Source organism: Phoxinus phoxinus, assembly GCF_949152265.1.
Source record: "Phoxinus phoxinus genome assembly, chromosome: 2".
Taxonomy (NCBI): domain Eukaryota; kingdom Metazoa; phylum Chordata; class Actinopteri; order Cypriniformes; family Leuciscidae; genus Phoxinus; species Phoxinus phoxinus.
Window position 1 is genome coordinate 38,469,064 of NC_136877.1, and position 16,962 is coordinate 38,486,025.

Below are 16,962 nucleotides of genomic sequence, written 5' to 3' on the forward strand. Positions count from 1 at the left end.
TCATTCTGTGATGTTGCAGGCCTATAGCTGGATGTCAATCATTAATCTGATGCAGCATTGATATAGGCTATATATTTCCAAAACCCTTTTTTTTTAACTGGAAAATAAACAAATAGGCTAAATAATAATAATAATAATAATCTAATAATAAATATCCTGAAAAATCTGGAAAACATGTGATGAAAATTTGATGTAGGACTGTACATGGCAACACGGTACTGTAGGCCTACAACAAAAGACTTGACAGTATGCCTACTATCTCTCAACGCCTCGTTTTACATTCCTGAAAATGAAAAAGGATCCATATGTTCAAGACGTGAGTTACAATTGCAAGAATGGAAAACAGACATTTTTTCTTGTCATCGTCAATCATCACAAAATGACAATATAATTTTAGATGTGAGTTAGGGTTCCAGCTGTTTCTCCAATGTGGTTCATCAGGGCCACCGACCGATGTGTTTGGACACGTCCTTGACAGAGTGATCTGCACCCACTCTTGTTCACCATGCATCCAGGTGGCAACTGACCGTTTCAACAAGACAAAACAGGACTGGGATGGCCAACATTTATCTTCTAACTGGCCCCTTTGTTGACAGAACAAGGTTGCTAAGTTTTGCTTATAAAGACTTTCATCTTTTTGTCTTTAAGCTTGTGAGGCCCACATACTCAAAACATTGGCCAAGCATTATTCATATACAAATGACTGAAAAGACTGGGTTTCAGTGACCAGGCTCAGTCTGATTTCAGACGATGAAAACTATGAGCCTTGTGATCCCCAGATTCCCCTTGAGGTTCATTATTCAGTATCAGCTGGCGGAGCAAGAGCTCGGAGATGAATGGGGCTTTTGTTTGGCTTTGGATATTGTATGTGATCGAAACAGATGGGGGTCGCATAGTTTGGGTGTACAGTGACACATAAAACCTTGCAGTTGTCAGTTCTTCAGTGTCAGAAGCAACAGATCACACATTTATTCCACATTTATTGACTTTAAAAAGTATGGCAAAAAAGTAATACTAGGAATATGTAAGGTGTTTTTATACTTGACTTTAGAATAAATTCAAAGAAAACTGAATATTTGAACATTTAAAAAAATTATTTATCACGAAACAGGTAAATTTAAAATGAACTAGTGAGGGTAAAATATGATCGAAAGCTCTATGGAGATTTTGACAAGATACAAACAGTTCCTAGCTAAACTCTTTTAACCTAAAATAATACATAATTCATGAATTTTAACCTGATATTTTACACAAATCTATAATAGAAGTTTAATTCTTTCATTTTTTCCCCAAACTTTTAATTTTAAACCTAAATGTTGGTCAGGTCCTCATTTAGATATGGGCCTACAGACATCCACTCTTAAAATAATTTTTTTTGGACCAAGAACCATTTTTGATTCCACAAAGAACCTTTCAGGGAACAGTTCATAGAAACTTAGTGTGAGTAATATTTTTTAAATCCTTTTTTACCGTAAAAAAAAAAAAAAAAAAAAAAAAAACTGGATGAAAAGGTTCCATGGATGTTAAAGGATCTTCAAGTAACCATATGTCAAAGGACATTTATTTTCATAAGTGTTGAGAAGATTTCATCATGGATTAAATAAATAAATAAATGGTTGTTCTGACACAACTGTCAGTTTTATTTCTGCAGTGTTGCAACTAAAGCACTGAAATGTAGTATGGTATTAAGATGTTGCAGCAGACAGGATAAAGTTACACTCTCCCTACGGAGTGAAGAGAGCGCGCTGCGCGTGCACGCACAGAGAGCTTACAGACGGGGATACAGTAATGGATGGGGGTTGGGACAGATGGATTGTCTTAGCAGGCAGACGCGAGGAACTTCTTAAACGAGTAAGATCGCGTTTAATGTAGTTTGAAGGACAGTGAACTATCTCAGCGTGGTGGGCTGTTTATCAACACAAAACTTTGTTGCATTGGGTGCCAGTTGGTGGATAACGGAAGACGCGCGTAGGCTTGATTCACAGGGAATGCTGGAGTGCCGCGCGAACTAATTTCTCTGCTCTTGGAGTAAAGGAACAACCACAGATTTGCACTGACGCCTCTCTGAGACACAATTTGGGTAAGTAGACCTGTACAAACAAATACTAAGGGTGCATTTCCAACTTCAGCGTCGTCCAGGGTTCTTAAAATATCTGAATCTGACCGCACCTAACAGTGATTACGTTACTGATCATTATTTTCTGGAAACCATTTGCCCTGCGATTAAGTTTTACATTGTATTCGCTCTTCTGCATAGTCTGGTTACTTTTTAGTCACTTTAATATTTTATTTAGGCTAATTCTGTTTACTTTTGTCCTGAATACGTGTCGGGTCAACATCTAATGACATATCCACCCTAATGCGCTTTTCCGTTGCTATAGTCATCCCGAGTAAATAAGTAGATTATTCGGCTATGGGGTCGATTAGTGAAGGTAAGCTTGTTTAGCAGCTGCTAAGTTTCTTGAAGGGTTTCTTTGGTCTCATGTGAATGGCCTGTGGAACAAGGTTGGACTGTAAGTCCACTCCAATTTTCCACACACATGCAACTTTCTGCAAAGGACCAACTGTTGACTTGTTCTGAAGTTTCACTAAAAGGGATTGTCTTTCTCACACAAAGCGTAAAGGGATAGCGAATCCTCCAAAAGTGCTGTCATTACTCATTCACCCTCATGTTTTTCTAAACCTGACTGATTGACTTACTTGATTTTTGGGAAGCATATCCTGGTCACTTTTCATTATAAAAATGAATTATGACTGAAACTGTCAAGCTCTGAAATGATGAAAACAATAAAAAACACCTTATATTATAAAAGTGAGCCATGTGGCTTATGTGCGATATAAAAATAACCTATGAAAATGATCTAGCTCTCATTGTATTGTTCTAGTCCAGGATTCTGGATGGAAAGAGGTGCACCAAATGAAAAGTTCATTTGGATGATTATTACTAACTGTTTTATCACTGGTTCAATATTACCTGTGTTTTGTTTCTTGAACAGAAAACATGGATGGACACTTTTCAGGAACCATAATTTTTAATTTCCACTTAAATATTTTCAAGATTGCTTTAAGAGATTGTCCAATCATCCTTCATTGATGCTCATTATCTGGGGATGGGCCAGAGGTCTACCACAGTTAAACGAAATAGGGTTTAAGTCTATATATAGGCATGCATGTAAAGGACTACTGGTACCACAAGTTTACATTAGTAGAACACTTAAAAGTCGCACCTCTGTTCTGATTGGATCCTAGACAGCAAGGAAAAAGTGCTATATCCAACTAACTGTATAATCATGACAAAATAAATACATGTATCAAGTTTTAAAAGGGAAGAGAAAATGCTTCACTTACCTTTTGTTGTTGACGTCAAAGGCTGTGCATATAGACAATTTAGGTAAATGCCAACATGGTCAGGTTGCGTGACATGCCCTCATCCTCAAAAAGCCACGAACAAAACTAAACAAAAGCTAAAATGACCCAGACTAAATTAAATTTGGGTTCACTTTCAGCTAGCCTAGGATCAAATGTTTTGTGCAGTGAAATATTGGATGCAGAGAGAATGAAACCATTAAAGTTAAGAAGCATTTAGAAACCAAACACTCAAACTATAAGATGCCTGTTGGAACAAATAATCAAAAAGTAAATAAAAAAAACAATATGCATAAATTCCAACTATGCATGTCATGTTAATTTTATACAAATGTTTACCTTTTTGTAACATTTTGTTACGTTTGCTCAATACATATTTTCTTATTGTTTGTCACTTGTAAAATCTGGGTCCTGAAACAAAACCATGCAAAATGTTGCATTTAAAGGTTTCAACTAATAGAGCCATAAAGAGATGAAAGCTATTCATCACCATATACAGTCACCTTCTACACATAATTCAAGATACAGGCAGCTTATCATCAGATTCACTGCATTCTAAGATGCAGTCTAACCTTCTAAACTATGCAGTAATGGTAAATGGACTGTATTTATATAGCGCTTTCACAGACCCAATGGCCACCAAAGCGCTTTACATTTTGCCTCACATTCACCCATTCACTCACTCATTCATACACCGACTGAGCTCGTCGGGAGCAGCTGGGGTTAGGTGTCTTGCTCATGGACACCTCGACACTTGATCAACCGGGGATTTTGGTCACTTGGTCAAACCTTCCGGTTTGTAGACAACCTACATGAACCACTGAGCCACTGCCGCCCCGGTAGGATAAGGGGAAGTGACTGTGTGAAGTGTCAACAGTCCGAATCATGCTTGGTCTACAAATTTTCCATTCAGACATTTTATAATAATCTAACAGTGTGAGATAAAGGTTCTTTATGGACATTGATAGTTTAATAAACAACCTTTAACATACATGGAATCTTTTGATTGAATAAATGGTTCTTTATAGTGGAAAAGGGTTCTTTAGATTATTAAAATGTTCTTTGCACAAAGAACAAGAACTGCTTGCTGAAAAGTTCTTTGGGGAACCTGTGGCTTTTATGGTTCTATGGCATTGCTGTGAAACTTTTGTATCAATACTGTTCCTTAGCAACTTACTACAAGGCACTGTTCCAGCAATTAGCGTACTGTAAGCTGCTTTAGAGAAAGCTGCTAAAGCTGCTAAATGGCAACTAATTGCATGAAGTCATCCACAAATCCTATTGTGCATCCAATATTTTTACACACAGATGTCCAGCATGTTTACATTTACTTACAACAAAATGGATTAAGAACATTAATATCGCCAATGAGGTAAAAAAAAAAGATAAAATCCAAGACACCAGATGCAGCATCTAAACCTGATGTCTACCTTCTCACTCCTTTTGGGGATAAAAAAAGAAAAGAAAAGTGTACTAAACAATAGCACTGATGTTGTAGGTAATGTGCATGCTGTGACAAAACAGAATCCTTTCCCTCAACAAAATCCAATCACAAGCGGTTACGAGACATTAATACAAGGTGTAAATGGCCACCTGTCTCAACTGACTAGTGATCAGGGCTTCAAAAATAACAGTTTTGTTTAGAAGCTTTTGGAGCTGCTTGCTTGGATATGCTTCCAGGATTATTGAGTGAGTGTTATTGGTTCTATTTTGAGCTATTTGTCATCCCAAGAATCCCTGAAGCAGTTTTATTAGATTTTATCTGGTGAGCGGGTGTTAGTTAATTACATCTTTAGAGGACATGCCAGTGTTTTCTGCACTGCTATTCAGCATCTCTTTGTTGCATTGTCCTCACTCTAGGCAACACTGAACACAGTGCAACACTGCAATCCATGATGTCCGATTCCGATTGGAATAATCTGGATAAACTCTTTCTCTTTCTTATAATCAACTGCAAGCTTACATTTCCCAGCAAGCAATAGCCAACATTTCACTGTCTAGGTTAACTAATGTCCCGATATAGTCCGGCTATATCGGGTCAATAGTGCATCTTAGCTCTTTGACTAAGAGGTAAATTTCACCCTTAAAGGTGTAGTTCACTTTAAAATGAAAATTAGCCCATGATTTCTCACCCTCAAGCCATCCTAGGTGTATATTATTTACATGGCTTGAGGGGGAGTAAATAATGAGCTTATTCTATGCGTAACCTGTGCATCTCTTGGGCTATGGTTAGACGTCTATAAAATTTTCACTGACAGGCCAAATTTTGCATTGTTTTGGCCTAGACGTCATGTCTGTGCATGTTTAGATGCCTATAAGACATCTTTTAAAAGCAAAATTGCATGCTGGGTTAGATCTGCCTCTATTTAATCAACAACCCTGCATTTTTTTTCTTTTTCAATAATCAATTTTATGTAGATGGATGTCTCAATACAGACATTGCAACTTTAAAATGAACAAACACTGCAATATTAAATTGGTATCAGATCACCGATGAAAATTAAATACAAAAAGAAGTACCATGTCTGAGAATGTTTCAATAATTTGAGACTAACTTTTCAAGCTAAACGTTTCAAGCTATCTCATATGCCAATAGCTGACCAAAGCTGCGTCCGAAATCGTGTACTATATAGTAGATAATACATTTGTTTTTTTGAAAAATTACTTTGGCACCATTAAAAATGTTTTATATCAGTGGTTCCCAAACTGTGGCACGTGACATGGACGTAAAAGGTTCATACATGACATCCAATCAATTAGGCTACCTCATCTATTTGGGTCAAAACTGACTGCATCCACACAAGCAGCGTGCATGTGATGTAGATATGGTTGCGTGCATATGCTGCATTAGCAAAGCGTGCTACATTACTGCCATTCTCGACATGTACCTTTGTAAAAGTGGGGATTTAGCTCTTACTAGCACGAAGAACATATATAGACACAGGGAGTGCATGGAGATCAATTTAAGACAAATGTAAGATTTCTCTATTTAATTTTTTTTATTCAAAACATTATCTCATTACATTATATTTATGCCATTGTAATTGCATTCAGGGCACCTCTGAGCAGCAAGATGCAGCTTGTACCAGTGGAAAGATGACTTTTGTTGATCTGATTTCATTTGATTAAAATGATTGATTTAGTTTAATTTATTGCTTTATTTATTATATAAATAATTAAATTAATGACATTTTCAGAATTTGACAAAACATGACATACATTTAATAGGGTTAAAAAAAACCTTGCCTTTATAAAGGTAAAAAATGCACCTGAAAATCAAGTTATATATTGTCCCTTAAAGGAAAATGTACGACTGCAGTTGGTAAATGCCTTAGGTGGTACGCCTCTCTAAAATTTGGGAAGCTCTGTTCTATATAAATTTGGACATTCTACATTCGCCATGTTGTCACTGTCATGTGACCAGCATCATTTGCCGCCTTCAATGGGTGTTTCTCAATCAGAAGGCTGCGTTCTAGTAAGGCTGCATGTCTCGGCTGCCACGTCACCAAACTCCGTCAAATGTCTCAATTGAGAGGATCCTTTAAAGACCGCCTTCGTTTCACGCCCCTTCATGTGGCCTGTTTTGAAGGACGCGACCATTGTGTCCTTCGCGTCCCCCAATCACCCACAATCCTTTGGACACATTCCAATTCACAAAAAAGATGAGCAGAAGATGAATCGGCATTGAGCTTGTCCAATTTCACTACATGATGCAAGACAAAAAATTATTTTGGAGTTAAAGATATTATGTTTTCTTTTGTTACTTTTAAGACCACAGATTGTTGTCATTACCTGTACTGCATTAATAGAAAGCCAGTTTTGCAGTAAAGTATTTTTCTAATTATAATTTGAATAGTATTTTCGCGTCATGACCGTTCATAATTCAGTAAGCACTGGGCCCACATGCAAAACATTTTTAACGGACCCCATCGGTTGAAATTGCATTCTGGGCTCCACATCACGCTGCATATAATCCAATCTGCCCAGGCCCATATGCATGTGCATTCTCTGCATACCCAGACGCTACGCCACTGGATGTAGGCATGCACACTTACTAGACCTTCTCATTCTAGCGTTCAATGCTGAGGACTCTAGCCTACAAGCCTCCGCGGGACTAGGAAGGACACAGCCTCACTAGGAGCAGCCTTCCGTTTGAGAAGTACCCTACGGCATTCACAGATCCACTCCAGTGGCCTCATGGGATAGTAACGTGCCATTGAATGCACACTTCCGAATCTCAGTGGAAGAAGTAGGTCATCCCGGTACTTTTTGCCTACTGTTTCATGAATACTGTGAATTTAGACATATTACTCAGCTCATATAATGTTTTTCGCATACCTAACTGCATGGAAGTAGGCATATTCAATTTCACACAACAGACTTGGCAAAAGGTCAGGTCTTGATGTGTTTAAAACTAGCTACTTTACATGCAAAGTTAATTTTATGCAAAATAATAGTTTATCTAACACAGGGATGGGCAACGTCGGCCCTGGAGTGCTGCTGTCCAGCAGTTAAGCTCCAAACCTAATCAAACACATCTGAACATGCTTATCAATGTATTTAGGGTTACTAAGGCTAAATACAGGTTTAAAAAATAAAATAATAATAATAATAATTATCAGGGTTGCAGCTAAACTCTCCAGGACCTATGTTACCCATGGCTGATCTAATATCTATCGCAAAAAAATAAAAAATTAAATAAAAAAACATTGCATGTGTACCTCTAATGCTCTAAAATGTCATAAAAAATCGGAGAGTATCGTGTTCGTGGCAATCTCATGATTATAACGATAGGTGTGCCGTTTACTTATGTGCTCCGCTTGCAATAATGTCTGCGCTTATCGTTCCTGCAAATCTGGATTTGTGCTTGTAAGCAAAGAGCAGGTCTGACGTCAGACCTCGACTCGCATAGCAGCAGACCGGTCCCTAAACACCGCCCACACTCTCCCAAAACACAAAGCAGTCCCTTTCTCCGTCTTAGCCTATCGAGAAACTGAAGAGAAGCGCATGCATGCACGTCAAGCAAACGGGAAATTGAACGCACTTGACGACAATCGTGCAGGCGCTCTGTTGTCGGACCATATACGCACGGATGGAGCACTTACATTACACAGACCTCGTCGGGCGGATTTGAAAGGCATCGGCCGAGATGCACCGAGGCTATTGCCAAGCGCCGATCTATAGTGATACCGGCCGGGTTTTATTATGGCTTTCAGACGGTCAGCTCGGTAAGTGTATCAGGCTCAGACTGTTAGGCGCAGTCTGTGATTTATGACAGAGGCAGCCTGTCTTTGTCCGAACGAAATCTGCAACATCCTTTTAAACAAGATGAGGCAAGCGTGTGGAAAAAGGCCAATTTTTGCATCTATTCTGTCTCGCGGTCGGTTAAATTTCCCTCTACACCCGTTTTCATGCAAACATAATATAGTTTGCAATGAACATTGAACAAAAGTCTGTTTGCTTTGATCGAAGCCTGAGTGGTAGAGAGTCTAGGGTGCAGATATATAATAGCGACATGAGGCATGGAAAAGAGTTTTAAAAAGAAGCCTTTAAGCTTTTTGTATGTGTTAACTATATATGTGGATTTGACCTGACAACAGATACACCTGCCTGTTTGTCTCCGGTTTTCTGTCATATTGAATGTCTTCTCACTTCTCTGGCATAATGTCCCTTTTGTGTTTCTAATCACGGCTTCTCCTTTCTAACACATTCCATTCTTCGCATGGTCACGCTCTTCCCTTTTACTGTACATTTGTTGGTCTTTTATCATTTGATACTCTATTATTGAACATTTCACTCTCCTGTGCTGCATAATATCACAGTCGAGGCTAACAGTTCTCCCCTTGGTCGCAGGAGAATGCGGTGGCTGGGATGTTATCGGCTGGGGCCCATATGGAAAGCACTCCTGGTATTTGTTGTCATCGCTTTTGCTGGGCAACTTCTGGGAGTCATCTTCAACAAGAGGTAAGAAAATGTTCCCATTTCTATTTTCATTCTTTCTCAAATATTTATTCTCCTCTTGTTTGCTGTACTCTATATACAACATTTATAAAATAAAAATCCTAAATACATAGTATTGTCAGTTAACACTCCTGCAGCAAAATAAAGTCAAGTCATCTGTGACATGTTGCGAAAGGCTCTTCTGAGAAGGAAATTTGTTTACCCTTGTTTATTTTAGAAAATGCTGTCATCAGTTGCTTATTCTCATGTCGTTCCAAACCTGCATTACTTTTTTTTCTTCTGTTGAACATAAAATAATATATTATAAAGATAAATAATATTTATAAAGTAAGTCTTACAGGTTCGAATGACATGGGGAAACGATGACAAAAATAAATAAAAATCATCAAATGTTATTTAGCTAGTCAAGAGTATTGTGTAATTATTCTTCTGTATGGTATCGTATTACGTAATTTATTCTAATAATATATAATGTGCCTCTTGGCACAAATAAGTGATTATGCATTCCATATTCTCAGAGTATCTCTGAATTCATTATTTGTGGCTAATCTATTCTCACCCGTTCTCTTTGAAGTGTTTATTCTCTACTTTCTTAATCACTTTATCTCAATTATCTCTCTTGTGTAATTATCTGTAACCTGACAGGCCTTTCTGTCTTGTTTAATTTATTTTCCCCATTTCACTGTTCATCCCGTTAGAGTAGAACGGGAGTTTCATTTTCGTTCTTGTTATAATTTTTGTGTCATAATTTGTTCTTTCTTTCCATTAGCTGGATGCAGCCAGAAAGGCCTCACTCCCTCTACTCTTTTCCCTCTGACAATTCCCAAGGGGACTCTCTGGGGTCTTGTCAGCCCCACATACACATCATGTTCCTGAAGACTCACAAGACAGCAAGCAGCACCGTTCTCAATTTGCTCTATCGCTTTGGAGAGGAGCGGGGCCTTAAATTTGCCCTGCCTGTGGGCTACCAATTTGGCTACCCGCTGCCCTTTATCGCCCAGAGGGTGAAAGGATACAGAGGCCCTCACGTGGCAGAATTTGACATTATGGGAAATCACATGCGTTTCAACAAACCAGAGGTACAGCATATGGTAGCTGCCATTTTCTCGGACAGATCTGTTGCAATTAAACTCTGTTCATACATATTTAATCAAATTAATTAGGCGTCAAAGCAACAAAACTAATTTGATTCCTTAGTATTAATATTTGTTTTTCTTGCCTAAAACTGCTTTTTTTTATTTTTTTTATTTTATTAAACCTTTATTTAACCAGGGAAATAATCACATTGAGATAAATATCTCATTTACAAGTGAGCCCTGGCCAAGGTAGCAGCACACAATATACATAACTACATAAAACAAATTACACAACACACACATATACAACAATAAAACAAGATTAAACTTTAAGAGCAAGTGCAGACAGATTTGAATAATTTGTTTAGATGTAACTTGAACTCATTAATTGAAATAAGTACATCAAGTTTCAATGAACTTTGGATCTCATTCCAGGCAGCTGATGCGCTATAAATAAAAGCAGTTTTTCCAAACTCTGTCTTCATTAAATGAACATTTAAAAGAATATATCTACTTGAACGTAGATTATACCCTTGACTATTAAAAGTCAATTTTAATTGACTTTTCCACTGCATGGTACGGTACGGCTCACTTTGTGGCGCTTTTTCACTGCATGGTACGGCACGGCTCACTTTGTGGCGCTTTTTCACTGCATGGTACGGTACGGCTCACTTTGTGGCGCTTTTTCACTGCATGGTATGGTACGGTACGGCTCGCTTTAAATGGTACCGATGGTATAATGGTACTATAACGATCAGTCTATAATCCCACCCACTTTGAAGCGGTACTAACAGCAGTGGAAAAGCAAACCGAGCTAAATCGAACCGAGCCGTACCAAGCAGTGGAAAAGCGAAGTGAGCCGAACCGTGGCGTGGCGTGCCGAACCGTACTGAGCCGTACCATGCAGTGGAAAAGCGCCATTTCTAACACTAGGTGATGCAATAATAATCACAATTATGTTTTCATTAATAATAAATACCACATAATCATGCAAATTCTTTTGATTGACGCTAGCAGATGTTAGATACTAATTAACTAGCTAATTGCAGATTCATGCTACTTTTATAGCATGTTTATTTTCTTCTAGTCCAGAATCTTGACTTTCTGATCAGGAAAAACTGTAGAAATATACTCTTCTATAGCCATTTATATTTGAGTTCAGTTACATGATTGAAAATAATCCTATATGGAATGTTATTCTCTTTTTCAATTTTGTTACAGGTTGAGAAGGTCATGCCAGCTGACACCTTCTATTTCTCTATCCTTCGAGACCCTTTGGCACTAGCTGAATCATCCTATGCCTACTATAAAAACGTTGCCCCAGCCTTCAGGCGTGCCAAAGGACTGGGAGATTTTGCAGACAACCCCTATAAGTACTACGACCCCAGACTCCGAAACAACCATTATGCCCGTAACCTGATGTGGTTTGACTTTGGTCTGGATCATACCTCTAACTTCAGCCTAGCGCTGGTCAAGCGCGGTGTGGCAGCAGTGCGTCGGAACTTCAAGTTCATCCTTCTCTCAGAGTATTTTGACCAATCTATGGTGCTGCTGCGCCACGCTCTGTGCTGGCCACTAGATGCTGTGGTTTCTTTTAGCCTAAACGCCAGGCAGCAAGTGCCCAGTGGAAGGTCAGGATGGGTAGTCAAAGCAGCTCCAGCCCCCTTGGCTTTAACAGACAAGCAAAAATCAAAATTACGTGAGTGGAATGCGCTGGACTGGCACCTTTACCAAGCTTTCAATCTCACTTTTTGGCAGGAAGTAGAGCGCTTTGGGCGTAGTCGAATGGAGACTGAGGTGGGCTTGCTTAGGACCAAAAGGGAGATTCTCACTCGCATTTGCTTACGCGACGGTGGCCGCCCCATAGAAGCCAGTCGTATCCGAGACAAGACCATCCGCCCTTTCCAAAGTGGATTAGTGAAGATCTTGGGTTATGAGTTGCAGTCGGGACTGGACAATGCCACGTGGGAAGCTTGCCTACGCATGATCAGGCCTGAAATTCAGTACAAAGACTTGCTGGATCTTCGGCAATTCCCGCGAGCTCAGCAACCCCCAGTCGCTGGAGGGCTTCCAATATGGAGGGAGTCCTCAAAACTCAGGACTGAAGACCATGGGGGAAAGAGGTTTGTGGAGAAGGACTGGGATGGGACCATTATGTTTCGGAATCAATCATTAGATCATCAGGTTGATTCAAAAGTAAGATTTAGATAGTGAGCTAGTTGCACCTTTTTTGCCTCAAGGTCAGTAGTTCTGACCCATTTTGGCTCCACGGGGCTCTGTGCTGCACTACTAGAGGAGAAGGGATTTCCAAGACATACAACACACCACTTTTTCATCAACTCTTCCTCCTCATCTTAACCTTCTACACTCTATTTTATACAACAGTAAGTGTCGGAGTAAAGAGGTACATTGCAGTGGCTGGAGTGATATAATGGTACAAACATGCCAGATGGTGGCTCACTGTTGGTGAGTTTGATATTAAGAATAAGTGAGAATGGTGCTTCCATGTCCAAGCCGAGCCATGGAATGGTACAAAAACGCAACATACCAGTATACATGTCATGTAAGTGGTTGCAGTGTTTCAAACATACTGTTTAACCCACTCTTAAACAGATGAAGTATCTTTGGTACATAGCGTTCAAAAGTTTGGGTTAGTATGATTTTTTTTTTTTGTAAAGAAATTAATACTTTATTCAACTGGGATGCATTAAATTGATCAGAAGTGACATAAAAGGGGTGGTTGAGTATGATTTCACTTTTCTAACTTTAGTTAGTGTGTAATGTTGCTGTTTGAGCATAAACAACATCTGCAAAGTTACAATGCTCAAAGTTCAAAGCAAAGGAAGATATTTGCTTTTAAAGAAATCGTTTTTTAAGGACTACAACAAACGGCTGGTATGGACTACACGAGATTCCTCACGGGTTAGTAACATCACTAACCCAAAATTTACATAAACCCCGCCCCCGGGAACGCAGTCCATGTTGAGAAGAGGAAGAGTTGTTGTGGTACAGCACATTTGTGAGTCAGCTCAAGCTATCGCATCCGTCTTTTCACATGCAATACAGTACGTAACACAAATGCAATAGCATGTCACTCTGTAGGCATCTTACAACAGTTCCCCCATGAGTGATTTTATAGATTATCATGACAGAATATGCTAATCAAAGACTTGAAGATAGTTAACTTCCACATCAGCAACATAAATCAATTAAATAACCATTCAGAAATGTCCTGTTGCTTCGACATGTTGTCACTTCTTCTTGAGTATCTCCATAATTGTCCGACACCGGTTTAAACAAAAAAGGCAGAACAGTTTCTGGCATTTTAGTGCTTGTCTGCGTGAGGTAATCGGAGCTACTAACACACAAGCTCATGAAGCTCCGCCCTCTGTGCCGGGAGCAGGAGCTCATTTGCATTTAAAGAGACACACAAAACTACACGTTTTTGCTTGTTACAGCATGTAACAATTTTAACATGCTGTAAAAAAATATTTTGAGCTAAAACTTCACATAAACACTCTGGGGACATCAGAGACTTATTTTACATCTTGTGAAAAGGGGCATTATACCACCACTTTAAATCCATTTATAATGTTACAAAAGATTTCTATTTCATGTAAATGATGTTCTTTTTTAACTTTGTATTCATCAAAGAATCCTGAAAATGTATCACGTTTTCCACAAACATATTTGTTAAAATATATAACACTGATGATAATAAGAAATGTTTCTTGAGCTCCAAATCAGCATATTAGAATGATTTCTGAAGGATCATGTGACACTGAAGACTGGAGTAATGATGCTGAAATAGAAAACAGAAAATATTTTACAATATTACTGTTTTTACTGTATTTTTTATTAAATGAATGGTGAGCATAAGAGACTTCTTCCCCAGCGATCCCAAGCTTTTGAAAATGAACACCCAGTATCACTACCAAAAAAAAAGTAGGCTTTTGCATCCATTGAAATAGCAATTCGATATTGGAAATGCAAAACAAATATGGATATCCATTTGCTGTATGAAGAAATTCCACAAAAGTGGATTCACAGACCCTTCATTGTCTGGCACACATTAGAGTGGCTTGAATTTAATTTGATATCCATTTATATGGGTAATTTTTCAACAGGAATCCTGACAGTGTTTTTTAATTGAATTGCAAACTTTTGTTTTATATGCCTCACGTTCAGTTTGAAAAACTGGGAACTGAGAGAAGACACAAAAGCTGGCTTAAAATAGTTAGATTTTCCGTGAAACATTATAAGCTATCATGAGTCCCATGGGTCTGGGAAAACAAAATCTCCAGTTTTTAACACTGTGAAATAATTATGACCATTCATATAAGGCAAAATGGGCTGTAGATTTGTATTTATCAACCTCATTGATTGGCCAATGCACTTCCTGTAACAGTCTGTTTACCTCTTGATGTTTGCTAGAGTTTGATATTTTCTGCATTTTTATTTTGAGGTTTTGAGTAAAAAAAATGATGGTGAATGTTTATTAGCATGATAAATGCTGTAATTTCTGAGGCCTGTCATAGACACTTTAATGACCAGAAAATACTCCTCCTGAAATTCCAAAACTCAATGGTTATTTTGCCTTACTATTAGTACCTTTGTGAAGCAGTGCTTTAATATCAAAGCTTGCTGTATTTATTATGCTTTTGTATAAATTTCTCTGTGTATCTACTGCATTTATACTCTCAAACGTAAATGTTTTTTTCTCTTATTGTGAGTGCTGAGAAAACTTAGTGTAGAAATTTGACTGGAATGCACTGTGCAAATTGCCCCATGTATGAACAACCAGCTTTATGCAAATTTCAATGCACAGAGCAAGACGATATCTTACATTACAAATTAATTTATTTCCTCTGTTCTAATTCAGACGTTATTGAAATGAAGAAAACACTAGGTATGCTCACAGTCATGTGCCTATTCATGTGTCATTTATTGTATAGTTAGAATTTATATGCATGGTTATAAGTAGCAATCATTTCCTTGTGTAATTGATAAACAACTGCATATTTTGACTTGCATTTTAATACCCCATTCCATTTCTATTGCCAGTTAATTAACTGTTTTTATCGCTGAATTTATTTTCCGGCCTGAGTAGCTTCTGTGTTTGCAGATCACATGCAGTAGTTATTGATGGAGCTAAATTAAAAAACATATTGATGCATGAAGATGCATTAAACTTGCATTAAGATGCATTATATTTTACAAAAAAAGACTTGATTTGAAAGTGTTCAAGACATAATGATCCATTTTGATAATACCCCTTTCTCTTTAGAAACTTTGATGTTGGCTAATTGAATGCTTCTGCCATGAAAAAGAAAAGATTAATGCTACTGCTTGTAAAACATTTGGAAGAAATTCACCCTAAATTGAATTTAAGCATTGATTTCCTGCTCAGCTTGAGATGTATAATAACTTTTACATTCATTCACCTCATTTTAGTGAATACTCTATGAGACTGTAATAAGTCTGGCAATATTGTGCTGTAATACCTGCGTCTCATACAAATCAGTAGGTTCTGTGTCCTCCTGACTCTTTAGATTATCTGTGGTACTGCAATTTAAAGATAAACCAAAGAGGTACTGATGTTTCTGTGCTTGGAATCTTGATTTGGCACACAGTTTTTCATTACATTGATTGACTAGAAAATTAATTCAGAAGGCGTGCAAAGGGGGCAAATGCAGCCCACATTCTGCATCTTTGCAGATTTGATGCAACTGACATCAACTATCATCTCATAAGGGAATAAAAAGACACGGGCAGAAAGTTAATTAAAAAGTGTGCTTTCCAAATGAGAAAAATGCTACACTGCTCTTATAAGTGTCATTCAGTTTCATTTGAGCAGGAGAAGTAAACTCATTAATGTCTGTTCTGCACTTTTGAGGCCATAATGCGATTCACATGATGTTTCTGGTTGGGTTTCTCTTTGAGATTTTTCAAACCTGTTTACCATATTTATTATTTTTTTGTTACTTGAATATATGGGGAAACCTCTGTAAATATTTGATTGTGGACAACCTGATTTGGGTTACTTGTATGTAGTAAAATAAAACAACTTAAACTTTTACACCTTTTGTGATGAATTTGTTTCAGATATGTTTTCTAATAGCTAGTATTGGTGGTGCCCGTATCATTGATCTCTGTACTGAATGAGATAAGGTCATTATATTTTGATATACTAGATAAAACAATGGAAAAAATGTCTGGAACTGTAAGTTTGCATATGTTTTTTCATGTTGTAGCATGTAAATAAGAACATAATACTCTCATGGGCAACTTTATTCAGTTTTGCATTGATTCTAGTTCAATATGCAAACATTCAAATTAGTCAATTTAATCTGTGTTGCCTTCAATGAAATTATGCTAAAATAAAATAATATTAAAGCACTCACTGACTTCCAAAGGTACCAAGAGGCGTGAAGAAAGGGGCTACATTGCATGACAATAAGGAGTGGTTTTTGATCAACTCTTAGGTTTAAAATGTTCTCAACGAGAACACATTTTAACTTAACCATATTTACCATGTTATTATCTTAATTAGCTCAAG

The 16,962-nt window shown here is 37.8% G+C and overlaps 1 protein-coding gene across 2 annotated transcripts; it reads left to right on the plus strand.

The window, feature by feature from the left end:
* Positions 1-1,733: 1,733 nt before the first annotated feature.
* gal3st4 (galactose-3-O-sulfotransferase 4) lies at positions 1,734-16,480 on the plus strand. 2 transcript variants are annotated; one of them, XM_079600758.1, is made up of 4 exons: positions 1,734-2,080; positions 9,220-9,330; positions 10,097-10,406; positions 11,625-16,480. In XM_079600758.1, exons 2-4 carry the CDS (start codon positions 9,224-9,226, stop codon positions 12,612-12,614), a joined length of 1,407 nt encoding a protein of 468 aa, XP_079456884.1. In that variant the 5' UTR covers positions 1,734-2,080; positions 9,220-9,223; the 3' UTR covers positions 12,615-16,480. The 2 variants fall into 2 exon arrangements, with proteins under 2 accessions (XP_079456884.1, XP_079456883.1); XM_079600757.1 differs by lacking the exon at positions 1,734-2,080 and adding an exon at positions 8,265-8,594.
* The last annotated feature ends 482 nt before the right edge of the window (positions 16,481-16,962 follow it).

Excerpts from the sequence above, each read along its gene's own strand:
- gal3st4 (XM_079600757.1), top strand. The coding sequence starts at position 8,572 with ATGGCTTTCAGACGGTCAGCTCG. Across the intron at positions 9,331-10,096 it reads GGAGTCATCTTCAACAAGAG|CTGGATGCAGCCAGAAAGGC; the intron begins GTAAGAAAATGT and ends TCTTTCCATTAG. Across the intron at positions 10,407-11,624 it reads TGCGTTTCAACAAACCAGAG|GTTGAGAAGGTCATGCCAGC; the intron begins GTACAGCATATG and ends ATTTTGTTACAG.